Source organism: Rhinolophus sinicus, chromosome 15, assembly GCF_057876585.1.
Source record: "Rhinolophus sinicus isolate RSI-liver-muscle chromosome 15, RSI-T2T, whole genome shotgun sequence".
NCBI classification, from domain to species: domain Eukaryota; kingdom Metazoa; phylum Chordata; class Mammalia; order Chiroptera; family Rhinolophidae; genus Rhinolophus; species Rhinolophus sinicus.
This window is the reverse complement of record NC_142515.1, coordinates 66,849,441-66,876,377: the sequence shown is the minus strand read 5'-3', so window position 1 is coordinate 66,876,377 and position 26,937 is coordinate 66,849,441. Positions and strand designations below refer to the sequence as shown.

The window sequence follows — 26,937 nt, the reverse complement described above, 5'->3', positions numbered from 1 at the left end:
GGACATGTATACACCAATGCAATACCAGTAATGAGAATGAAAAAGCCTCAAGTGCATGGGTAAAGCTCACAAATGCCAAAAACAGTGCGTCTTGCGTGATTCCATTCATGTGAAATTCAAAGGCCAGCAAAATGAATCTATGGTTAGAAGTGCAGAGAGTGGTTACTGGGATGGAGTGGGAGGGGGCACAAGGGGCCTCTGGGAATGTTGGTTCTTGAGCTGGGTGCTGGAAACACACGCGTGCTCATTTGGTAAAGATCAATCAAGCTGGACACTTAGGTGCACTTTTCTATGGGAATTTCATATTTCAATAAAAAGCTTTTGAAAGTAATTATTTTTAAAGTCACTACATCATTAACAGAAGGACTCTTAGCCTAGGTTCTGATAAAATGGACATTGTGTTTTTCAGTGTATACAGGCTGCTATAAAAAAGATACCACAGACTGGGTGGCTGACAAACAACAAAAATTTATTTCTCATAGTTCTGGAGACTGGCAAGTCCAAAATCAAATCAAGGTTCTGGCAGATTTAGTGTCTGGTGAGAGCCCTCTTCCTGGTTCACAGACTGTCACCTTCTCAATGTGTCCTCGCACAAGGGGCAAGGGAGCTCTCCAAGTCTCCTTTGTAAGGACACTAACCCCATTCATGAGGGCTCCATCCTCATGACCTAATTACCCCCAAAGGACTCACCTCCTAACACCATCACATTGGGGATTAAACAGAGGAATTTTGGGATGAACTTGGGGGGGGGGGGGACATAAACATCTATCTATAGTTACTAACCCGGGGTGTCCAATAATGATTATAATCCTAACTCTTAGGCCCATTTTGCAGATGAGAAAACCGAGGCTCACGAACAGTTCCCCCAGGCTGGGACCCTCTGACCACAACTGTGGTTTATAGTGGCCTGCCAGAAGATGACTGCTTATGATGGCTGAAAGCAGCAGTGTCTGGTGAGAGGCTGTTTCCTGCGCAGAAAAGGTCCTTGAAAAGAGCACTGGCAGGGCACACACATTGGTGATATGGAGCATGTAGTACATAAAACATGTTTTAGGAAGCACAGAAGGAATCTGACGTGCCAGATATGTAAGAAACGTATTATACATCTGTCTTCCTACAGATAGAAATGTAGATTGGTTTAACAAAAATTATATGTAAATAAACACATAGAATGCTTAAACAAATATAGTGGTGACATAAATGTTTAAAGAATGAAGAAAAAGTGAGCATAGTGCTAAAATTAATTCTAAGGGGAGACATGATTCAATAAATATATACTCAGATATCTAATAGTTAAGTACAGTTGTTAAGGCACCTGGACATGATGAGAAGTTTTTCCCACCAAAAGCTGGTCAGGTCAAGCCAAGTGTGGTCCTGTCCAGTCCTGCCCGGAGGGCGCCAGAGGGAATGCACCTGGGGCAGGGGTGGGCAGCCCTCACCAGTGGTGAGAAAACATGAGACATGAAGATGTGATGGCAATGGTATTGAATTGGCAGTGAGCACTTGGTATGTACCAGGCCAACACCCCATTTCAAATTACCTCCCGAGGAAAATAATTTTATTATCCCCAAGTTAGAGTGGAGGAAACAGGCCCAATAAGGAACTTCTGGCATAATAGTAACTATGAATTTTTTAAATGTCGTGAGAATTAATTGCCTAGTCCTGGTTTTTAAAGAAAACTTCAAGTGTGAAAAAATTTGCTGACACCCAAAATCTACTTCCCCTCTCCCTGGAATGTCTCTGGGTGAAAGGGGCAGGGGGAGGCAGGAATAATGCTGAAACAGTCTTTGATTGCCATCTTCTGGCTAGTGGGGGTGGGCTCAGCCCTCTCTCCCACAAGTGAAACCTGCCTCGGGATGCCTCACCCTTACCAGCCTGACTCAGAGGCCAGGCCCCAATAGGGGCCCTAGTGGGTAAAATGATGGGCTAACCACTGGCTTCATGCCTGGTGGGGCTGTGGCCCAAGGTGGGGAGTTACTGGGCCTGACCTGGAGGAAGACACACAGGAGATATCTGGAGCCATAGAAATTGCTGAGAGGTAAACAAGCACAGGGAGGCATTGAGATACACCTGGATATAGCAGAGATACAGAAATAAAGATGCAAAAAACTCAGAGGCTGAAAGGGAAGAGACAGAGACAGACCCAGAAACCAAGACACACAGAAGGCCGAGGGCCTGTAGAAGGGACCCTCCAACAGGAAGGATCCTAACCCCTGCTGTTCTCACGGACTCCCAGGCTGTCCTCTGGTCCCCTCTGAACACTCACTTTCAGAAGGCCCTGGCGTCCTAATTCCTAGTCCTCTCTGGGACTCACTGGCACAAATCAGATGATCTCGGGGTTTTCCCCGAGATAGGAGAAGGTGCCGCCTCTGGTGTGGGAGGTCCAGCTTTCCAGCTTCCCAAACCTGGCTGCCACTGTCCCTTTACCCCTTTTCTCCTGGTGAGTATGTTTCTCGATTCTCCTTAGTACGCATAATATATACTTTCATATCGATACAACTTCTGTAGCACTTGCCTAGAAGAAAACAAAACTGACTGTGGGTTTCCTCTCATCTGGCTCTGTCCCAGAGGCTGATCAAGTTGGAGGGCGCAGAGATCTTTCCTGGACTTTGCTGAAGACCCAGCCTGGCTGATGGAAGGACAGGACCTGTTCTATCGAACCAGGAGTGGACAGCCTGTGGCCTCAACAGCTACAGCGGTCAGTTCAGCTTACCACTCATGTACCAGCAGAACCAGGACACCTCCATGCTGGTACTTAGCAGGCTCCTGGAAGATGCAGGCGGTTAAAAGTAGGGACGAGGGGAGGTAGGAAATGTCTGGTGCTGAGTCCACCATTCCCCTGCATTCTCTTCTTACCCTGCGCGCCCCATCTCACCTCCAGGCACATTCAGGCTTCTTTAATAAACATGGGACTGTCTATGGCCCAGAGGCCTAAATTATAGAAGCTGACGGCCTGGACGCTAATTCTGGTCTCACCACTTACTAGCTGCTGTCCATGCCTCTGCTCCCCCCAATATACCTAATAAAGAATGTCAGGAGTGTCAAGTTCATGGTGCTGTTGTGAGGACTCAGCAGTTAATGCTGCAAAGTGAGGTGCCAAACAGAGGTACAACCAGGGACTTGGGAAGCAGACTACCCTTGGAGAACTCACACAATCTCTCCAAATTTCAGTTTCTCATCTGTAAAATGGGCACAATGACTATAACCTCGTAGGATGTATCCTGAAGGACTTGAGAAGTGAGACTTGGCCACTGTAGCTTTCGAAGTCCTGTCCCTTCAACTGTGGCTCCTTACCACTTAGTGTGTCCTCCTTTTCACGGTCTGCAGAAAGCCCAGCCTGCCCAGCCTCAGAACAAGGCCTCGTTCCCACTCAGAGACCATGTCCCCTCCCATGGCGCCCCCTGCAGGCCTCCATGGAATTAGCTGTCCCTTTGCTCCTCGGAGCCTCCCGCCTGACCTTTGACAAAAAGAGCCCTTAATTATGCTGATGGCGCTTTGGTTGATTTTCTTGTACAACACAAACAGTAAAGTGAGCAGTCAGCTCCGGTCCAGATTCACAGCACCGCCGTTCTTGGGATAGGTTAGGGCCTCGGGTGCACACGCTGCACGCCTCGCTCTCTTTCCCGCCTTTCCAAGCTACCCCAGTATGAACGGTGCACTTACTTTTAAATTGTTATCTATTCCGGTACTTTCATTTGTGGACCAAAAGGGGGTGTTATAATAGATCATAAATTCCCAGCGGGGCAGGCCCTGTAACTTCTTCAGTGAAAGGTGCTAAGCCAGCCCTGTGCATTGTTTTTGTGCTTCTAGGTTAGCACACCTTTGAAATACCAGAAGTAATGCCCCTCAAAGGAGGCATTAACCCTCAAGAGAGCACATAATCTAGTTAACTATCCTGTAATCCAATTCCCTCCTTGCTTTCTCCAGTCTTCCTTATGTCCCCTCCTTAATTTCAAATTCATAAAGGAAGCTACAAAGCTATTATTCTCCGTAGTATTTGCGATCTTGCTCCCTGGCATGTGTCGTCGGTTTGGCTCAAATAAACTCATAAAAATTCTCTACAGTTTGGGTGTTTTTACGTTGACACGTTTAGAGTTTTACTAAATATACAGTCTTGAAATATATATAAACAGAATTCTTCTGCTACTTTGTTTCTTTGGATATGTTGATATTTACCTTAATCCATGTATGTATACAAGACTAGTTTACCAGATTCACTGAGGAATAAAGTTCTAACCCACAAAAATGTCATAATTATCTTTCTCCTGTCAATTTATGGGGAGCAGACTTTGCCACCCCAAAATATTGGTCTTTGGGATATTATTTTAGACTGCTTAAGAAATAGCAGACATGGGAGAAGAAAACCAAATAGAAGTTACCCTTTGTAAGAGAACATTTACCTTTGTAAGGGAAATCCCCATCTGTAAGTGTTTGTGAAGGCTCTAAATTGAAATCTGTATAACAATCTTACCCGTTTTTACTGTGCTTTTCCTGGTAACCTCCCCAAACTGACTCTCCACCCTCAGCATCTTTCATCTTTAGCTGAAGATGGTAGTTAAGGTGATGGATTCTGCCATTTTCATGAGTTACTCAGTGTTTGTGAGTCTCTCCTGCGCAAACAGTAGATGTACATGTTATTAAACTTTATTTTGTTTGTCCCCTGCTAATCTGTCTCATGTCAGTTTATCAGACCAGCCAGAAGAATCTTAAAGGGTAGAAGAAATTTTTTCTTCCCCGATACAAGTTTCTTGGATTTTTTTCTATTAAAAACAGTCCTGGTGGAAACATTTCTGCGCTACTGAAGCCCCTCTCCAAGGTCCGCCAGTGTTCTGGCCCCCACTCCCATTCCAGGCCACACACACACACACACACACACACACACACACACACACACACATCCCCAAGCCAGCATCTCTCCCCCATGTCTGGGTCCCCACCCCTAGTCTAATCCTCCTAAATTTTGGCCACTCCCCACACTTCCATGGCCTCCCCAGAGGCATCTATTCTCTCACACCAGGTCCCTCCCCACGATGGACTTTCCCCAGTGACCATACCTCCCACACACACTACCTATCCAGGCCCCACACATACTCCCTCCCCATGTCCTGGGCCTGCTTCACACCAGGTCCCCACCCCCCACCCCCCATAGACACTCCTGGGGCCCCTCCCAAGGCCTCTGGAGGTTTGGTGGCAACAATGTGCTTAATGAGCATCTTCAATTCCAAGGATATTTAAGACTGGGCACTGCAAAGAAAAATGTAAAACACCCTGATATCCTGTTGCTCATAAAAGGAAAACACACAATAGAGGTTTTCTCAAGTTTGACAACACCCAAAACTTTTACAAGACATCAGCAATAATAAATTACGATACTGAAAGCAAGTTTTCTAAACTATCAGTAAAATTTTTTTAGAATCAGTCAAATCATGCTAGAAGACTAAGTTATCTTCCATTTTTTCTCATAGAAATTGTTTTAATTTTACATACTCTAATTTAAATATTCTAAATCACTATCATGTGAAGCAGTGCCTATGATTACGCAGTTAATTAATGTTACTAGTGTTGAGGTAAGAATGTCCAAATCTGTAGAGAATTATAGAAGAGTTTATTTGAGCCAAAACTGACTACAGACACCAGGGAGCAAGATCTCAAATGCCGGAGAAGAACAGTTTGCGGTTTCTTTTATGCATTTGGAATTAAGGAGGGAACTAAGGAAGATTACATGAAGGTGGGAGAAAGCCAGGTGGGGATCAGATTACAGGATAGTTAAAATTCTGTGCTCTCCTGAGGGTGGTTATGCTTTAGAAGGAGGGGTATGGATACGGGGCATTTCAAAGGTGTGTTAAACTAGATGCACAAGAACAGTGGACAGGGCTGACTAAAAACCTTTCACTAAATAAGTTATATGCATGATTACCCACCAAGATCTGTCCAGTTAGGAATTTATGATTTATTACAGTGTCCCCTTTTCGTCCATACCAGTAAAATTAATACTTTGACAGGCAATTAATGTTAAAATGCTTTTAAAATTGTTGTTTGTCAGTTTTTAAAAATTTGCAATTGTTTTGCTTTGTCATTCTAAATAAACTTTGACACAAACATGTTATGTTCATAATTTTGTGTTCTTTTCTTAGAACTTCCCGTATTGGGATGGCTTCAGCTCCCACTTGTGGGATGCCGCAGCCTGTCTTCTGAGGTAGGTGCTGCTGTGCTCTGAGGGACACACCTGGGGCACTGTTGCTGGGCACCAAGTTTGCACATTTCAGTTTTCTGAAGCCATGCTGATTGTTTGCCAAGGCAGGTGAACCAATTTAGAAATGGAACTGAGACCCATGCACCCGACTCTATCCACGCCTAGGAGCTAGAAGGTCTTAGTCACCATAGATGAAAAGGTGAAATATTGCAAACGCCACCGATTCCTAGCAGAACAACTGGTTTTCCAAGTGCTGTACGGTGGAGGGGATGGATTCAGACCCCCACTGCGAAAAATCCCCATTTTGATCACCAGAAGTTAATATATTAATATTTTACTAATGTATTAAGAACTTGAAGGCAAATAATAGCTCTCAAGACTTTATATATCAAACTATGTTTTAATGTTACATTACAGGAAAAAAGTTAAAACTGCTATCTAATTTTTAAATTTTTTTCCCATTGTTTACTAAACTTCAACTTCTTCAGTAGCTTACATTGCTTAAAGGTACTTGTAATTCTCTCTTGTAGTCTGATTGGAGTAGAACCCAACATGTCCCTTTTTGTTGGTAAAATTGCGTAACAATGGCTGCATCGTTTTTAATTAGCTACTGCAATAGATAACAAAGACTTGTCGAGCTTGGATTGCATTTGAATCCAGATCTCAGGTGTCCACAAGTTCAGTGCATTCTGGTGACAGACAAACTTCTAGAAACTATTGACATTCATAATCACATTCAATGTTAATGAAGCACAGAACTAAGACCTGCTTAAATATAGACCCTTCTGATCATAGCATCTTTGGTCTCTTAAGCCACTGCTTTTAGTCTTTCAACTTCAGCATTCAGTGCCAGGAAAAACATTCTTTTATTCTGTTACTGCCAGATATGTAAGTAAGTCTCCTTATCAGACACTTAATCTTATTATAACTAACTTATATAAAGATGTAGATAAACAAGTTCCAGGGAGAGAGATTTCTTGGGCTGAAAACCACTGGTTCTAGATAAGAAACTCTTTTCATAAGTTATGCTCTAAAATCTGGATATGTATTTGGCTTCACTGGCTCAATTTAACCAGAAAAGAATTGCAAAGGGGAAATCATGGCTGTGACATACAAGTCTCTTCAACCTGCTTCTACCAACTGCCCAACTCTGACTTTCAATCTAAGAAAGCTGTCTCTCTACCCCATCACTCTCCACATCTCAGCTGTTTTATGTATTCACTACACTGGTCAATCAATAGTTGAAATAGTATCTATTTCTTTTTCCCACTTGTTTTCCCCACCATGATGTCAGCTACTCGAAGCAGAAGCTTTTTGCATTGACTTGTTCAGAACCCCCAGTTCCTGGAAAAGTGTCGGAACTGTAATGAGACACGAAAGATAGAATTAGTAAATCAGTGTCGAATTGATAAATAGATATAAATATAAATTTAAAAAATCAGTGTTGAATGAGTAAATAAATGGCAAGTAATTATATTAGAATGAAAATACTTTAAAAGTTGTATAATCAAATTATACCTATTTAAAAAGCATGGTACATATAATACATGTATAGCGATACCAACTTTTCAACAACTGGCACCCTAGTGAAAATAAAATGTATACATATTGATACAAAATATCTAAATATTATCATTGCATAAAAATCACAAACATGCATGCACACCAATGATATATTTTTAAAATAATGTGTACAAATTCTGTAAACATTCTAAAAACCATTGGATTGTACATTTTAAATGAGATTATTGTATGGTAGGTGAGTCATAACTCTACAAAGCTGCTTTAAAAGCACATTAAAAATCAATCAGGTGCACAGTTTAATGCAAAGTGTTGGTGAAGAGCCTTCTCTGGGGCAGGGCAGCTACTTCCAGCTGTGTGGCCCAGCACTTCACCTAACCACCCTTCACCTCATGTCCTCATAATGAATTTGGGTGATGAGACTCCTCAAAGGTTGTGAGGATGACAAGAGTTAACAGTTGGAAAGTGCTGGAAAACAGCACTCACTAAGGTTATTGTGGATGAACCTGTAACCCAGAGTGAGGAGTGCTAGTGCCCTCGAGGGGTTAAAGCCTGAGGGGGAGACACGTCAACAGATAATCTCCATGTGATCTGCTTAGTGGTGGCCCTTATGACCAGGTAGATAAGAGTGACCTGGCATAGGCAACTCTGAAATCGAGACACGCTGGGGTGAGTGGGCCGGCAGGACGACGGGAAGGTTTTAGAAGTTGTTGACTGGGGAGTGCCCGTAGGATACAAAGGGAGGTGTATCCCAGAGCTATTTCAGTTCTCAGGTCGAGGGTGGGTGATCTGGATGATGGGAGACACGAGTAGCAAAGGGTGCTAAGGGGCCTGTGAGATAGCGGAAAGCGCTGCTGAGCTCTAAAAGAAGCGGGACGAATAAGTAGCATGAGTCGCCGGTATATCAGATCTGTGAACACTTCCGGCTTCTCTCCTCTTGCACAGGTCTTCATTCCCACCCTCCGAAGGGCGTTCTCAAATGCAGATCCAATAATGTCTCTCCAACTGCCTGAAGCCCCACCCCCCCCGCCCCCCAGGCCTCCGCCCTGGCCTGCTCTGAGCTCACGAGCTGTGTGCTGTCCCTTCACCTCAGCTATCCCTCTCAGCCTCTAAGGTGCCAGTTACTGAAGACAACGACCTTCAGAAAACCGTGACCATCATAGGAGACCGAACGGATGGATAGAGAAAGACTCGGGCAAAGAATGACCCAAAGACCTGACCCTCACAGGTAGCTGAGTAGCTGCTAAGAAAAGGTACTTGGGCGGCTGCCAGACAGGCACTGGTGAACTGGCGCAGCCAATCCACGCGAAGAGGGGCGGGACCGCTCAAGGGAAGGAAAACCCCGCCCACACTGCCTGGGCCCTAGCCTCATAGGCGGCTTCACCCACAGCCCCGCCTCAATGGCCGTCCCTTGGTGCTGATTGGCTAGAAGCCACCACGGTCCTGCTACGATTGGCTGTTTCTCGACTCCTTGTAAGAAGAGAGAGGGTGGGTCATTAACGACCTCTTGCAAGGAGTCTCCTAGAGGCTTTAGGAGTCGTTCGTGGACCCCAGAGCCGGCCAAAGCGAGCCGGGCCTTCACACCAGAGTCCTGAGTGGAGTGGCTGCCGCAGCGGCCCCAGTGTTCCTCTCTTGAGACCCTCACATCGTTTCCGTACCCCCTCGTTCGGAAGGCTCTGAGATCCCGCAGCGCGAAGGGCGCCGCCCGCCGCCTCCCCAAAACACTCAGGAGTCCTCGGAGGCTGAGTTCCGGAAAAATTAGCCCTTCGTCCCACAGCCGCTACCCTTCAGACGGTCGTCCTTCCACCCTTCCTTCCCCTTGCTCACCTCCTGCTCTCACAGGCAGGGAGGTGAGCCGGGAGTCAGGCTGCCTCCCTCCCCACACGTTCCTCAAAGGGAGTGAGCCCCAGATCTGTGGGCCCAAAACCAGTAGGGGCTCAACACCCTGAGCACAAATGGGGGGACCTGAGGAATATGCAGAGAGCGACACCGGGATATCGTCTAAAAACCCTACTGTTCTCAAATGGCTAAACTAGGTCACAAGCTACGCTTGCTTACAGAAACTAAGGAGAACTGCTAACGGTTAACCACAGCACCCACAGACCCAGCCGGGTCCGGATAGCTAGAAACAGTGCACCGCCCCCACCTCCTTTTACTTTTTCTTCATTAACATACTAAAAGTCACGCGGGGCGGGGGTGAATGTAAATTGCTAAGCACAATAAGTGCCGTACAGTATGGAGCCTTTAAGACTGCGCATACCCAACTCTTACCCAACTCCTTCCCTTTTCTAGAACTCACCCCCACCCCATCCCACCTACCTACCCTAAACCCCTTCAAAGCTCCCGGACCTCCCAGGTCAGGGAGAAGGCCCTTTCCGGCATGAGCTCACCCTTCTCCATTCCTTGATCAAAGAATAAAGTTTCTACTTTGCTTTAGGAACTCAGTCTGGTTCAATTAGCTCTGGGTAAGAGGGCAAGAAGAACGGGGGGGGGGGGGGGGGGGGGGGGGATTCCTGAAGAGACAGATTCCAGGAAGTAGATCCAGGCAGGAGAGGCCGCAGAGAACAGAGATTTCCTCTGCTGTTCCTCTGGTTCTCTCATGAATGGGGTATTTTTCCTACACCAGAGCCCTCAGTACAGACAATGTCAGCCTTCTACGAACACCTGTGACATTCAGTCCATCAGAGAAGATAGGAAAAATACTCATGTTATGTTCCCACTATATTCCAGACAGCATATGAGCCACTTCCTTCTTATTTTACCTCTCGTCACTCTTAGGTAAGTCCTGTTTCATTACCTTTCCACCAGAAATCAATGGCTTCTAGGATGCATGTGTTCTTCACAGAGCAATAAGTAATGCTTGGAGAAGGAGGAAAGCAGTTTGGGAGTGTGAGAGCTGTGGCGGTGATTGACATGAACGACGAGGAAGTCCTGGATTGAGTGCTGAGGGCTTTTGTATCCTTTGCAGTGCTGAGTCCAGAAGGGGAAGAAAGAGTTCAGAGCTGGACCTGGCAGTTCTCTCTCAACTTTTGATACCTCCAGGCTCTCATCTGCACCCACCCAACTGACGCTGGCTCTCCACCACCCACTCTTCCCAGCCTTTCATCACCCGAGGTTTGATTTCCCTGTAGATCTCAGGGCCTCTTACCCAGTTCTCCCATGTAGTAGATAAGAAATCAGGCCCAAATGGATGGCTCCAGGGATTTGCGTGAGGAATGCATGTTGGTGGCCAGCCCTCCTTGACTGTGACTCTCTGAAAACAGTGTTCACTGCCGGTCAAGCTCCTCACGCATCACATCCTGAGAGAGCAACTGTTCACCCTAAACACTCCTAACCAATAAAAGGACAGTTTAGTAACTACTTTGTCATGTGGGGTGTCATGCAGGGTCTCTGCTCCCGCTCCCCACACAAGAACGCAGGACATGGTGAGGCCAAAAGGAACACCCACGGAGCCACAGATAGGGGCTACTACTATATTCTCGCTGGCGGCACTATAATCTCACTGGAGGCTGGATCCACACTGTCCGCAACCCGCCATCCTAACTGCAATCCACGCTTGCCAGCTCAGCCACCATCTTCTTGCTAGCCCCCATTTTCTGCTAGCATAGCCACAGTAGTTATATTAGTGCCCAATGGCTCACTGGTTACAGCTGATGGCCAACTAGCCACAGCTGATGGCCATCCAATCACAGTTGATGGCCATTTACTACCTGAGCCAGCACCTTTCCACGTGAGGCCAAGAGCCTGGAAACTGCACTCTGGGGCTCTATCCCCACATACTTCTTGGTACACAAAGCTTCTAAAGCTTTCTATACCCAGTTTCATGACCATTTAAAAGTACTGGTTTTAATACCTAAGAAGATAACTCATTGACCTGGGAACTGAATTCACACCACTTCCAGTTGGAGGAAAGGCATTGCTGCCAGCCATTGGGTGTGTGTGTGGTCTTTGGGGCCTCTCAGGGGACGCAGTACTCGGCCACGGTGCACTGCACGGCCAGCTTTGGCAAAAAGAGGAGCACTGTGCTGGCAGAAGTTTCTCACAGGTAGCTGGGCTCCCTCCCCTGGTTCTGCCCCAAACTTACCACCTGGCTCAGGTGAAATTCTCTTTCTACTTTTTAAAGGTGATAATACCTCATGGTGACAGAGATGGGAGTGGTGGGTCCCAGAAGAGGGTGGGGGCAGGGCAAAAGCACTAGTTCTTCTGGAAAAGTGGATTTGAAGTCCTTTTCATACTTCATGGAGACTTTCCAAAGCAAATATGGCACTGGGGACTTAAAGGGTCTCCCTTCTACAAATGCCTGCTCCCGTGCTGCTTATTTCCCACTATGGCTGCCAGGGCAGATGAACTCAACTGTGGAGTCTGGAAACTTTGGCTGAGTCCCCAGTGTGACCTTAAGCAAGACCGTTCTCTTCTCTAGAATTCAGTTTTCCCGTGGGGTCTCTCTAATGACGACCCTCTTTCTCTCATGTTGCAGATCTCAGCTTATATGTATGAGGGCCATTCCCACTACAATAAAAGCTCCTGTGAACTGAGCAGCACGATCAGATGTCATCATACCAGAAACATTCAAAGTAGTCTCGGTCATGGTTCCCACTTTATAGATAAGTAAACAGTAAGTCAGTTGCTCAAGAGCACATAGCAAGTAACTAACAGAGCCTGGATTTGACTATTAATGTGCTATTTATTATGTTTCTTCTGAATCTTGAGGTTAACAAATTTTCCTCACACCAGGCCTGGGAGGCATTCATCCTGTAAGTACACACTGAGGGTTGACCGTGGGGCAGCCCCGAGCCCCTGCAGCACCCCATCCTAAACCCCAGAGGTAAATCCTGTCATTGCTCCACTTATGGGAGAGAGAGCTGAAGCTCAGACCGATGAAGGAGCTTCTTGAGATGACCTGGTAAGCAAGTGGCACAGTGGGGCTTCACATCCAGTCTTTTCTGGTGCCAGAGCCTCTGGTCAAATTGTGCAGAAACTGGATCTTGAAACCAGGGAGCAGCATGGAAGGTTTTCATGACGAGATGCACCTGTTGGCTCTAGGAATGCCCTCCCCATCCCTACTCAGCAGCATGCTCCCTGCCTGCCTTTCCTGGCCTTGGCCTGTCCCCTGCCCCCAGCACTGGGAGCCTCTCATGGTTTCTTGTCCTCACTGACTCAACAATTGCTGGTTTGCAAACTGGCCCCTACACAGAGGGCAAGGAGAGACTGAAGAAAGAGGCAGGCCACTCCAGATTGGGAGGTGCAGGTGTAATGAGCCAGAGAACTTTACAAAGCTTGTCTCGGACAACTGCAATATGAGAAAATCTCCACCTCCGCCTGCCAGAATGTTAAAAGTTTATAGAGGGCCTTAACTAGGTTCAGCCATGTACACAGTCTAGGTGTTCTCAATACCACCTACTCTCTCAAGGTCTAGTGTTATGTTAGCCTGACAAGTGTTTTATTTTTTGTAATGCAAGTGCCTGACTTAAACTTTGATTGTGAGGTATGAAGTATCCATTTCAAAGATGGCTATCTCAAATAAACACACTGCCAGCCACATAGATAAAGAGTTAGATAAAGACTAGATAAAGAGCCAGGCCACCTCCACCCACTGAGGCTCCCATGCTTTAGAGATCTTGGTTGATTTCAATAACTGGCCATTTGGGCTACTTGTTTGTTTGTTTTTTCACTTCCCGGGCTTTAAATTCCCACTCTTATGTTTTAAATTCACCAATAAAGTGTGAGCCCATGAAACTCTAGACCCCCACCCTCGATGCCAATGAATACAAAGCCCCAAGCCCATGTGTACGCACTCTCTCACTCTACCTGCGACCTCAGTGTTTGGCCCCAGGTGTGCTGTAATTTTCAGGTCCTCTGAATAAGAAACCTTTATTTTTTCCAAAGTTTCTGGATGGTTATTGCTGAAGGGTGTCTCGTAATCATAATAAGAACCACAAGGGCTGGTCCAGCTATATCATTGGTTGTTGATAGGCTGTGACGAGTAAAAACACACAAGGCTGTGTCCTTGGAACAGTCCCCACTCTGGAACCGGCAAGCAGAGCATAAATTTCAAGAACAGGGTCTGAGCTGAGGAGCCTTTGATTGCCTGGGTTCAGCCCAAGGGTCAGCCGGCAGTCACGTCCTCTTGATTACCTTCTCCACAAACAATGCAGTCAAAATCTATTTATTGGTGTCCATGGCTGGGCATTAGGAATAAGGGAGGCAACATCCCTGCCTTCAGTTGCTCACCATGCAGTAGGAAAAGCAGTGAACAGAGAAATTGGGGAGGGGGACTGCAGAATAGAGAGGCCCAGCACCATCCAGGGCTAAGGGCACAGGCTAAAAGGGATGTGTGGTGGAGTGAGGGAAGAGGAGAGCCAGCTGGCAGTGCAGGAGGCAGGCATCCGGGTCTGAAGCGGGCAGCAGCCCACCCCTTATCCTGGAGCTGGTGGGCTTTCTCTGCCCCCATCACCACCCCCAGGAAGTCGGGAAGAAACCAGAGCCTGGGCCTAGGGGCTTTCTGAATTCCAGCTGTCGGTCTCCCTGGGTGAAGTGGGTGTCAAGGCCTAGTCAGAGGGTGAATGATCCTGACGGGTGCCCATCAGCCTCAGCACCCCCCCCCCCCCCATGTATACCCAGCCAGGAAAAAGCAGCAGGACCACTGAGTAAATGGAGACTCAAGACCAGTCCCTGACTCCACATTGTCTCAACTGTCCCCAGAACATCCCCACACAAAAATCCTGGAACTTCATTGCTGGCACAAGAGCCCAGAAACACCCTGTCCCCCTCCAGCACACCTCAGGGCCCCTCTTTTAGGATCCAGGTGAGCTGAAGAAGCTGAAAGTCATCTTCTGCCTAAGAGAAGAGTCTGAGGCCCTGCCCACCCCTCTCCCCCACCACCACCTCACTCTGAGCTGGCCCTGAGGCCCTCAGGAGCTCTCCTCTGCAGTGGGTGTGGCAGGGCAATCTGTCTCCTTAAGAGCACAGGGCAGAGGGAGCTGCAGGAATCTTACAGAGTTTGACCAGTTCCCTCCTGTCTGAAGATATTGTCCCCTCGGGCAAGCCTGCTGCGTTTAAAGAGCCAGAACCCACTGGGCTGAACACTGTCCCAGCAACCTCCTCAGACCTGCTCTGTGCACCCTGCTCTCAGGTGAGCTCAAGAGAACTGGCTTTCAGGTGAGCAGGCAATTGCTAGGACTTCGGGCTGCTATGTGGAGGGGTTGGGACAGAGGGGTGGCCCAGAGTACCAGCCTAGGAAGGGATGGGAGTGCCTGGGTATTCTTGGTAACGGGGTGCGTGTTTGGGGGTGTGGAGGATTGGAGGCTGCCTGCTCTGTGACCACTGTCATATGGACGGCAGGTTGGGGCCTGGAGGACACAGGAGCCAGCCTTTGGCTAAAGAATATGTAAACTGGAGTGGTACCCTTCATGCTCCAGGAATGCCAGGGTGGTGAGTGAGGTGAGTGGAGAGACAGCTCAAAGATGAGAACCTCCCGCCTTCAGAAGCAGCACATTAATAGTCCCTCCCTTCTATGGCAATAAGACCTAGGCATTCATGTATTGATTATTGTGACATGTTTTAGTACTTACTATGTGCTAGACTTGACATGTTAACTTATTTAATTCAGTCATAACCTTATGAGGTTGCTATTACTATAATTATCCTCATTTTACAGGACACAGAAGCTCAGAGACATTAAGTAACCCACTAAGGCACACAGCTAATAAGTGGATTAGAGTTCTGTCCAGCTGGTCCCAGCAAATAATAACAATGACTTCTGTATGGAACATAGACATCCCTAGGGCTTCCTGCACCTAACCATATGCAGAAAGTTGGGAGGAGCCTTCTGTCCCTGGCATAGCCAGCAGGGACTTGTTCCCACCCCAAGGAGGAAGAAGAAAGGGGCGATATCCCACCCACCAAGCAATTTGCTGCCAATAGCATTCTGTACTCTGAAAGTGGAACGTTGAGGAGGGTCCCTTCCGCAGGCTGGGCTGGGGTGGGAGGACATCTGTGCCTGGCATCCTCCGCTGCCCACTCCCCCTGGTCAGCGGCTCCCTCCTCTGCCCAGCTCAGGCCCAGGTGGCCCTTTGTGGAGGCTACCTTGGAATTCAGCCTGATTGTGTCCCAGGCCCAGACCTTTGGGAGCAATAGCCTCAGGCCTGACAGCCTTGCTCTTTGCGTTGGGGTTAGGAAGGCAGACATCAAAGCCAGAGTTAGAACAGCAGCCCTGCTCACCTGACCTTGGGCTAGGCATCTGGCTACAGATTTTAACAATGCGTTATAGGGCACTACTACATGCAGGAGCTGTTCTAAGCACTTAACTAGTTAGTATTAATTCAATCCATATAACTCCACAAGACGCTACTAGTATTAGCTCTCAGTGAAGAAACAGAAGTGGGTAACTTTCCCAAGACCACCCCATAAGTAAGTGCACCCTGGTGGTTGGTGCCCTTGCTCTCCCACAGGGCAGGTGGAAGCCACCTGACCCCAGCCCGACCCCCTCCCTACAGCCCTGCCCTGCAGCTGTGACATGGAGGGAGTGACCTGGGGCCTTCTCCTTGCGCTGGCAGGTGAGTCCCCCCAAGGGTGATCCTGCTGCCTCTCAGGTGCCCTCTAAGGCAGTGAAGACAAGGGCAGCATCTCTCAAAGGGGGCCTGGTGTCGAATAAATGTGTTTTCATTTACACTTTCGATTTAAAAAGAAATAATGCTGTTACTGGGTTGCGATAATATTCCTCAGCTCTTGTGTTCAGGGAAAGAATGCAGCCAAGAGACAGCATTTTGTACAGGTATAGATAGGGTAGTAAGAAGTTTATTAGCAAAGGTAGGTACACTCTAAGATATGGAGCAGACAGATCCAAGAGGGGGAAAGGCCTCTCCTTACATTTTATGAAGGCTTTGATTTCTGTGAGTAGAATTGCCTCCCCGTCTCCCTTCTCCTTCTCTCTCTCTCTCCTGCTGAGGTGTCCAGTTCTCCCTTTTGCTACTCAAAGCAGTGTCTGTCAATGTTCTTTTTATGATTTGTTTGAGAAACTCATTCAAATGGTCCTGTATACGCTGATGAGTGGGATGTCTTCCTTCCTTCTCTGCCCTCTTACAACACATCGGTTTGATTTAGGGGCAAGTGTGAGCCTGGGGTCCTGCTGGGCAAGTGAGGCATCGGTGCCCTAAGTGAGGGCAGCTGTAAGGGGTCTGGACCCAAGTAGGAGCTGCAGCAAGGGGCTTTCTATCCGGGCTAGGTCTCTCCTTCTCTTGCTCATTTCTGTCTACCTACCCACCCTATCATCAGTAGAGGAAATAATACAGGTAAGAAGTGGATATTGCAAAAGTTATCCTGGGTAATTGAATTCTGGAAAACTGTGACCATCTGGTGGCTGAAGAGAAAGGCATTCCATTCCCCATTTCTTCAGGAAGCAGAGGGTTAGCCAGGGTCTGGGTAAGAAGCCTCTCAGGAGAGGGTAAAAAGATAACCAACACACCATCCCATTTCCAGTGCAAGGAAGAATAGCAGGAATCCTGAGAGATAGCAGGAGGGGCTGGCTGTGTGCCTGTGGGGGGGTGGGGGGGTTGGGGGTGGAGCGAGGAAAGCAAAGGCTGTGGGATGGGAGACAGAAAGAATCCCAGCATTGTGTGAGGCTGGGAAGGTGTGAGGAAGGGAACTGACCCCAGGGTGTCTCCCAACGAGGCTGTCTATCTGTCCTCATCTTTTGGGCTGAGATCCTGCCTGCTGAATGATGTTGAGACTAGTGTCATGAATTATCACGCAATCCCTCTACTTCTCCCACCCAGGCCTGTCTGCCTTGGAAGCCAATGACCTTGTTGGTGAGTGAGGCCCCAACAAGTTGCCTGCTCCTGCTGTCACGTTTTTCCGTCTAAGACTCCAATCCTGCGTCCTAGTTCCGGTCCTTACTATTTTTTCTTTCCTGCAGATAAAGACAGTCCCTTCTACTACGGTAAGAGCTGATATCCTTCATCCCCACTCCTCCCCTTGCCTATCTTGCACCTCTTTGCTAGAGGTTGGTCAGGGGTGATGTGGAGCCCAGTTAGATGGGGCTGGGAGTGGGGATTAAGGAGTCAGTGTGGTAATTAAAAGAACAAAAGGCCAACATGCACCTGGTCTTTGAAAGATTCTCATTCCAGCAAGGAGGGAAGACAACCCTGCATATTTAGGAAGACTTCTGGGCTGAGGCACTGGGCTGCTGGGCCGGGTATCTCACACCAACCTCCTTCCTTCCCCTTTCTCTTACATGCCTTCCCCAGTACTTGGCTCCTTGCTGCCCTGCAGCGCCCCCAAGCAGGTTTCTTCTTCCTCTACCTGGCACTGTCCTCCAATATCCCTACACACCCCCGGAGGTCCCCCATGCCAGGCTTCAGTTCAAATGCCACCTTCCAGAAAAGCCTTCCTTGATCATCCTTCAAACCCCATTCTTTTTCTGTGCTCTTCTGCTTTTTTATTTTCTTTCTAGCACTTGCTCCCACCAGACAGTATACTATGCATCTACTTACTGGCTTATTTTTCTGGTTGCGTGGAATGTAAGGGCAACTGCACAAGCAGGTGCTCATAAATATCTTTTGAATGAGTGCGTGGGGTGGAGCCAGGCTGGCGCCAGTTCACGCTCTGCTCCCCTAGACTGGGAAGGCCTGCAGCTGGGAGGAACGATCTGCGCAGGCCTCCTGTGCATCGCTGGCCTCTTGTTCGCCTTGAGTGAGTGGTGGGGCTGGTGGGGCTGGAGGGGTGGGGGTGGGGTGGCATGTGGTAAGGGGTGGCCCAGGGTCCTGGCTCTTCGCACCGATGTCTCTTCTTCACAGGTGGAAAATGCAAATGCAAGCACAGTCGGAAGCCGAGGTGAGGCTGGGTGCACCTCAAGCTGAGCAGACAATTTGGGGTAAAGTCCTACACTGGAGAAAGAGGACAGTCACTTGGCTGCTCCCTGGGTCTGCAGTTGATTATTCACAAATAATCAACTCTGAAGGACCCTAAATCAGGGAAACCTCTGACCCCGGGTATTGTTTAAAACAACAGTGGAAGAATAGCAAGGAGGCAGTTGGGGACCCCCTGGGGAGGAGGCACCAGGAGTCTTGGTGAAAGGGGACAGAAGGTCCAAGGATGCTAATCTGATGTGTTCCTTTCTCAGTCCCTTACCTGAGAAAGCTGTTCCACTCATCACTCCAGGTGAGACAGGCTTCTTTGAGAGGCTTCCAGGCACTCAGGCAGAGTGGCCACATAATTTGAGAGTTAAAAAATGATGTCTCCTTTTTAAGAGACATCTGTGTGTAAGGTGGGACTGTCCTGAGCCAGCCCAGCCTTGGGGTCACCCAAGGTTGAGGGGCGTGTCTATGTAGTCACCGTGTCTGTGAGGACCTTGGACCCCACTCTCTCTCTCTGCAGGCTCTGCCAGTACCTGCTGAGCACAGGACCAGCATCGTGGCACTCCCAGCGCCAGCTCCCATGCTGTTCCCTCCCCACCTGGGGGCCTTTCTTTCCACTGGTGGGCCCTCAGGCTCCTTTTCACCAGGAGGCCGTCCAAAGCTTATTTCTAAATTAAACTGGTCTCACTCTTCCTGTGGTCTTGTGACCTTCTATGGGGCTGGGCAGCTTGCTCAGGAAAACCCAGGCTCCTCAGCAGCTGGGGTGGTGGGGGTGGGGCGTGGATTGCTAATGTTTCCTGTGGCCACAGGTCTGTCCTGTGACCCACTCCCAGCATGCCCCCACTTTGAGAACCTCCTGATAATTGATCTGCCCCCCCCCCGCCTCATCCATGCACCATTCAAGACACCTCAATATTTTATTGAAGGACCTCACAATTTCCAACCTTGCCTGGAGACCCTAGAAGTCCCAATGAGCCAGGTATCCATGACATCCTGTAACCTAGACTGATTCTGCAGTGGCTCTCCGTCCACCAAGACCCCACCTCACTCAGTGAATGCTCTCTACTGCTCACAAAGCCCAGGAAATGCAGCAATTTCTTCCTTGACCCACTCCAGTAAAACCCTGTATAATGCTTAGACCAACCCATGTACACCCCCCCAGCTACATCCCAAGAAGCCCCACATAGAGCATTTTAGAACCCCAAACCATCCCTGCAAAGGTAGGTCCCTCAGTGTGTCGAGTCCACTTCTGGAACCTTCACTTGAAAGGTCCCTGCATGCATGTATGTGTATGTGTGTTGGAGGGGGTAGGGCTAGGGAACATGCCTCTCCCACCTCGGGAGCCTGTCCATCCCGCAGCCTCACCCCTCCTGCCAACCTCCACAGCCCAGGTGTAAGGAGCTGAGGTGCACTCATCCCAGCCGGCCCTGGCAGACCCTGGGGCAGGGACAGGTGGGGACAGCAGAAGTCTACCCTGTCTCTGTCAGGCAGTGGGTCTGGGTCTGTGTTGATGGGGTTGTCTCAAGCCAGCTTTCCGATGGTGTACTGCTCCAAAGCCTCCCTCCACTTCTCAGAGTGGTGCCAGATCCTCTGGAAAGTATGACGTGTCCTAGAATTTGGGTCCCCTCACTTGTGTGCCAGTGCAGGGGAGTCTGAGGCTGAGGACCCTGCCTCCTGCCCTGTGTAGCCCATCCCAGGCCTTGAGGTCTAAAAACGAGGTTCTTAGATCTGCTTAGGGCCTTTGAAGCAGGACATAGGAGGTGGGTAGGGGAGGGTTCTAAGGCTGTCCCAGAGCTGCAACAGGAACTCCAAGAACCTGAGTGGGACTCAGGACACCTGGCTGAAAGTGCAGCCACTGTTCAAGGTGGGTGACACAGTGTGGCAGGGAGCCATGGGGGTGGGCAGCAGTGCCAAGCCCATTATCCACCTGATGGATCCTTTAAGGTCCCAGCTTTCTGAGCTGCATGGATGTCTGCTAAGAGGAGTGTGCTGTAATAGCTGGGTGCACAGGGGCCGTGGTGAGGCCAAGAAGTGACATCCGAGCTAAATCCTCAACCAAGAATGGTGAGAGGAGCCAGGCACGCAAACATCTTTCCCGATAGAGGAAACAATGCTTGCAAATGACCTGAGGGGACACTGGTCTTCATGCTTTTTGAGGACCAGAGGAAAGTCAGTGTGACCGGAATGCAGGCAATGAGATCAAAGAGGAGGCAAGTGTGGCCACTGCAGAGAACCACTGCCCCCTGCTGAGCTGGGACTCGGTAGAGGGACGAGGGAGCAGGAGGCATAGGCAAGAGTAGGCGGGCAGGGGCTCAGGGCGCCTGCGCACAGCCCGGGGGGCGGGCTCAGCGGGGACGCGCCTGGGCCGGGCGGCCCCTGGCGGGTGGGTGCGTTTCCTTTTTCTCCTCCGACGCGAAGGACGCTGGCGTGAGTGGACCGCATGTGAGAAAGTAAAGTCTGGCCTTTGGTGGGGCCTGAGTGGTAGCACGGAAGTGATCTTGGCAGCGTGACCCTTCTGAGTGCCCGCCGAAACTACTTCTTTAGGAGAAACCTGGGTCCCCACCGCCACACGCTGCGACAAGCCCTGCTGTTTGAAATCTCTCAGTAACAAGGAAAGCCCACTCTGGCCTGGGGACCTTAGTCACTTTGACCCGAGATGCAGCCGCGGCGGTTCCAGCCCACGAACCCAGACCCGGGAGAGCATTCCACATCCATCCTCACGTGTTCCCACTCCCTCCACCCCCCCCCCCCAGCTCCAGCGGGGTGGGGGTAGGGGCCAGGAACACACGGTCCTGTTCTGCTGTGCTCGCAGTCGGCCAAGCATGGCTTCATTTAAGTTTCCCCTGAACCAATTCCACAGCCCCCGCAGTCCTTATAAGCAACCACTATTGCCCAGCGTCAGTGAGCCTTTGTTCAACAGCAGGCTGGTACCTGTTGGTTTAGGTTGATTCTAGCTGTCCAAGGCCTGGGCAGGGAGCTCATGGAGGCCGCCTGGGAGCCTGGGTTAATCCCGGGTGGAAGAAGTCAGGACTGATGGGGGGCGAGAGGGACCGTGCAGGATGCAGTCGGTGTTAACCTGAGTTTGGCGACTGAGCCCTGGAGTTGGGCGGCTGATTCCCAAGGGAAAAGAGCTCTCTCTTTTTCCTCCATGGAGGGATCCGGAAAGGTCGCCATGGTATGAGATAAGTCTCTGTCCAGGCTTCCTATGTGGAATTATTCACTGTGCTTTAGAGATCCTTTCCCTTGGCCTATTTCTCCTGGGGCAGGAGGGGGGCGGGGTGGTGGTGGCTTTAGTCACAATTCCCTCCTCTTGTCGTTTCCCCAGATGAGGGGCCGCCCAGGAAAGAACCAGAGAAAGCAAAGGGTAATTCCCACTTAACTGAACTTAGTATGTGATGGGCACTGTTATCAACATTACACACGTTAACTCATTTTTCCCAGCCACATAAGAGGTGGTGACTTGTGTTATCCCCTCTGTGCCTGAGAGGGACCCACACTCTCAGGTTCTCACAGGGCATCTGGCGCCTGAGCCGTCTGCCTTTCTGGTCCTTACCGTTATCCGAGAAACCCCTGACTGAGCCTGCTTGGGGACTATATACCCCTTCCCATTTTTATTTAAACAATCTTTATTTTTTCTGATTGCAAACATCTTTCATGCTATTATAGAAAACTGGAACATTACAGAGATATCTCATTTAGAAGGTAAACCGATTTCTAACCCAGTACTTACATATATGTATTTTTCTATAACACTCTGGAGATCCAGCCAGGTTGTTTATATAAATCAATAGTTCATTACTTTGTATTGTTAAATAGCAGTCTTTTTAAAAGAGTGCTTTTAAAGCAAGGCCATACCAACTTAATAAAAAGTTGTAAGGTTTATTCTAAGATTAATGGCTTGAAAACACTATTTCTTTTCCCCCAGAATGTATCAGCATCTTACCCTCAAACTTTGTGTCAAATACTATAAAACCCAGGGTAAGAAAGGCTACCAGCTAACACGAGGGTGTGTGACCGGGGCTGTCTCGGTTGATCACTGCTTAGGTCCTATGCCTGGCTCTGTAGAGCGGTTTATTTATTACTCAAGTCTCAACCCTGCCATCAGATGAATATTCTTAAGGCAAGGTCGATCAAAGAACACCAAAGATCCTCTACTTATCTTACAGAAAAATCCCGAACATGGCCTACTGGCCCTGCATCTGACTCCTCGCCCCATGTCTAACCATCAATGCTCCAACTTTACCCCAGTGCTCTCCCACTCATGCTGCCTCCGGGATGTTGTGTTGACACCACTGAACTTCCTTCTGTTAGCCACTGTCCCAAGTCCCCTGCACCTTTGCACCCCCATTCGCTTCGTTCTTTCAGACCTCCAGGGCCACTCTACAACTGCATCACCAACACTGTCCTTCCCATCTGTCTGGGGCTACTACTCTGCACTCTGCCCTAAGTCAGGTACTATTTATATTTGACTCATTGATTTGTTATGGTCTCCCACCCCTAACAGAATGTACATTCTGTTAGGCTCCTGCAGATTTTTTTTGAGTTTTGGCTCAGATTTGGCTGTTCTCAGATTGCCATTTTCTGGTTTCCATTGAGTACATATTGGCCATTTGAACTTCTCTTGTTCTCAGGGTAATTTTAAAAAATTGGTTGCATTCTTTGCAGCAATCCCTGATAGATGATAATAGCACATGGGTCTTGTAGTTATTCTATACCTACAATTTTGTACACAATCTCTGGTATTTCATAAAAAATATCCAGGCATAAAAGACAAACAGACCAGACAGACAACATAAACACAGAGAAAGATGCAGCTGTTGGTATGATTAGACCAGTATGTTCAAGGAATATGATATACGGAGATTTTCAGAAGAAAACTGAACCTACGTGTGGTGGGTTAAATTGTATCTTCCAGAAAGGTATACTGGAGTCCTAACACCCAGTACTGAGACTGTGACCTTATTTGGAAACAGGGTCTTGACAGACATAATCATGTTAAGATGAGCTTGCAAATGGCATGATTTTGTATATAGAAAATCCAAAGTATCCACATTTAAATTAGCATAGATAAGTGAATTTAGCAGGGCCACAAAGTTCAATGTAAAAACGCATATTTATCTTTTAATCCTAGTATTTATAGCCCCAGCAACAAATTCTCAGCAAATGAAATAAGACACCATTTAAAATATAATACTTAGAAATAACTTTGATGAAATAAGTGCATGAATTTTTACAAGAAAACTAGAAACAAAATTGAGCAGCCTTAGAGCCTTTAGATTTGCTGCATCTGCCCACACCCAGAGTGTGTGCAGGTGGTCTGGGTGCAGCATGGGCTCAGGAACTCGAGAAACTGCGTTTTGAGCCCTAACTAGCTCTCTGCTGCAGAAGACATGTGTTGATTCTTAACTCAGGGTTTGAGCTGTGACTGTTTGTTGAGACTTATCACAGACACCACACAAAACCATTTACGAACATATAGATACCTCAAGGACGGGGCCAGCTCTGTCCTTTGAAACGGATGGCAGGGCAGCTTGGGGAACCCTGTAGCCTCTGGTCACCTGATTGAGCAGGGACAGTGTTTTCTCCAAACAAGCTTTATCCAACATTCAAAATGTCCTACCAAAAACTATGCCTCTTAGTGATGCAATATTTTGACCTTTACAGTGGCAATGTCCCAGTTCTACCCAAGGCCAGAAGTTGGCATACATTTTCTGTAAAGGCTCAGGTAATAAATATGTTAGGGCATAGCTTTGCGGGCCCCATGGTCTCTGACAAAATTACTCATCTGCCAACGTAGCACAAAGTCAGCCATAGACAAGACGTAAATGCGTATTGCTGTGCATCAACAAAACATTTACCCTGTATCCCTGAAAATAAGATCTAGTGGACCATCAGCTGTAATGTGTCTTTTGGAGCAAAAATATAAGACCCGGTGTTATAGTAATATAAGACCGGATCTTGTATTAATTTTTGACCCAAAAGACGCATTAGAGTTGATGGTCTGGCTAGGTCTTATTTTTTGGGAAACACGGTACAAAAACAGGCAGTGGGCCAGATGTGGCCCATGGACCCTGGTTTGCTAATCCCTGCCTATTAGACCCAAAAACTTCCCTGATGTGGCAGAGCCCTGAATGCTTCCTCCCTCGAGCACGTTTCTTCCTAGGCATCCAGAGTACTTGCTACTTTCTCCTCGCCAAGTCCTGTGAGCTGTCGTCAATATTATGGACCATGGTGAGGTGACCAGTGTCTCTTAGGCACTACTGTAATGGAGCAGGAGTTACCAACAGCCCTAGAGAAAGACAGGGAATGTGTTCTGATGGCCATGTTGAGATGGTAAAATGTTTAATTTCCTGCTTGATGCCGACTGAGTATATTCAACAGGTCAGGACTTCCCAAGTGCCAGAAGCTTGTTGATCTGTACTGGGAGACACCACATTAAGTAGAGCTGTGGATGTGGCAACTACTTGGTTAAGTTCTTGGTAATTTTCTATCATCGATAGGGTTTCCAGGCGGGAATTCCTGCCCGTTCTCGGGAATTTTTTTCACTTTCCCCTTCCTGAATCCCAAGATATAAACTGTTTTCTGTTCTCCACAATGAATCATTTCCACAAAGTGACAGCTGTTAGTACCAACCATCTGGGTTCAAGGAGCCGATTTCCCCAATTTCCCAACCAACTTTTCTGGGGATTCGGCAACGAAAAATCAAAAAAAAAAAAAAATCTCGAGAACGGTGGGAATTCCCATCCGGAAACCCTAGCAATAAATAGGAAAAATGTCTAAGAGATATATAGTGAGTAGTACATTTATTACTGGGTTCAAGGAGCTGATTTACTCACCAACTTTTCTCGGGATTCAGGAATGGGAAAGCGAAAAATATTCCTCAGAATGGGCAGGAATTCCTGCCTGGAAAACTAGCTGTTGTTTGCTGGGACCAAACAGGCAAATCAAAAGGGTCTATGCTTATCTTTTTCAAGTCTTCATGTGTGGCCCTAACTTTAGACACTGCACAAACACTAGAGCCTCTCCTTAGTCTTGGATGGGGAGCAGAGGTTCCTTTTGGCCTTTCCCGCCATGTAGCTCTCCACAAGCCAGGGACCTAGTGTGCAGGCTCTGGAAACTGCCTAGGGTACACCCCTCCCCTCATTCAGTTGGAGGGATAACCTGAGGAGTCTTGCAAATGTTTGACCCAGTGAGATGAGTGTGGCCCAGGAATCCATGTTATCTAGCCTCCCCATGCTCCCACTCTGAGAGGCCATGATGCCATTTTGTATCCCCTATCAGCATCAATTCAGATCTCATATCCAACAGCACGTGAGACTTGAATCACTTCCTTCCCCTGGCCTCAGAGGGGATTTAGAGACTATATTGCAATGGTACCAGACCTTTTCTCCATTTTCAGTTGGTCTCTGGATCTGGGACCCGGTTGTTTTAGAAGTACCTAGAACAGGACCTTGGTTTTCAATCGGCCTTGAGTCAGAGCTGAAGAGTAGTAAGAGCTGGGAGCAGAAGGCTGAGACCTCACAGCTGTGCCTGAATGAGTCCCTGGACAGAGATCTATTATTAGCCTTTGCCACAGACATGGCCAGGTAAGGCCCCTTTGCTGCCCATTATGGCACCCTGCTAACCTCCCATCTGATTGCCCTTACCTGGTCTCTGCTCTTCTGGAATCCTTCTATCCCCATCTCCTCCTACTGCCAACCCTGGCTGACGAGAGCTTCCATTAAGTGTCTCAAAATGTTGGTGCGCCTCACTCGCTTGCACACTCCTTGCCAATTGGGGTTGTGTCCCTTGGGCCCTTCCAGGGAACATTTTTAGCTTTTTTTTCCTGGCCCTACTTTCCTAGTGTGCCTGAGTCCTCAGACCCCTTTTCAATACCCAACATCTCTCCTTCCCACAGGCAGTCTCCAAGCTTCCAGGGTCAACTCCAGACCGCTGTGCTCATAATTTAAATCCTGAAATCACGAGATGCCCCCTTTACCATTTTTCACTCAACCCTCTGACCCAGTACCGAGATCTACGTGTGCCAAGTTCCTTCCACACATTCTAACCAGACCCTGCAGCTTTTCTGGTAAAAATCCACATCCTTCTGTAGTGGGGGTTCTCCCTTCTGTGCCATGCTCAGTCCTGATGCCATTTTTTTAAGAACAGAAAAGTCAGCAAACCTTTCTTACTGCAGTTGGGCCAAGGCAAATTTGAAATTCCACACAACTTTTTGACAAAACCCTATGTACAATATTCTGCATTACAGGTCTATTATTAGAACTCTTTCTGGGAAAGTTTTCCTTAATTGGGGTTCCCTGCTACCCAATTGACCCAGCTCATGGGCCTTACACAAACAGGTGACAAGTTGATTTCACATACAAGCAGCAT

The 26,937-nt window shown here is 48.1% G+C and overlaps 1 protein-coding gene and 1 long non-coding RNA gene across 9 annotated transcripts; both read left to right on the top strand.

Annotated features, from left to right (window-relative positions):
• The first annotated feature begins 10,258 nt into the window (after positions 1–10,258).
• Positions 10,259–13,024, top strand: LOC148755202 (uncharacterized). Its single transcript, XR_016018944.1, has 3 exons — positions 10,259–10,492; positions 10,683–10,828; positions 12,192–13,024. It is a non-coding gene; the product is annotated as an uncharacterized LOC148755202 (long non-coding RNA).
• Positions 13,025–13,067: 43 nt separating this feature from the next.
• On the top strand, positions 13,068–19,259 carry FXYD4 (FXYD domain containing ion transport regulator 4). 8 transcript variants are annotated; one of them, XM_019718418.3, is made up of 8 exons: positions 14,264–14,846; positions 15,056–15,154; positions 16,210–16,269; positions 17,488–17,520; positions 17,628–17,651; positions 18,329–18,403; positions 18,508–18,544; positions 19,088–19,259. In XM_019718418.3, the coding sequence occupies exons 3-8, from the start codon at positions 16,230–16,232 to the stop codon at positions 19,242–19,244; spliced, it is 366 nt and encodes a 121-aa protein (XP_019573977.1). In that variant the 5' UTR covers positions 14,264–14,846; positions 15,056–15,154; positions 16,210–16,229; the 3' UTR covers positions 19,245–19,259. The 8 variants fall into 8 exon arrangements, with proteins under 8 accessions (XP_088648291.1, XP_088648290.1, XP_088648289.1 ...); XM_074337312.2 differs by having other exon boundaries at positions 14,264–14,872; XM_074337313.2 differs by lacking the exon at positions 15,056–15,154 and adding an exon at positions 18,834–18,871 and having other exon boundaries at positions 14,654–14,846.
• Positions 19,260–26,937: the final 7,678 nt, after the last annotated feature.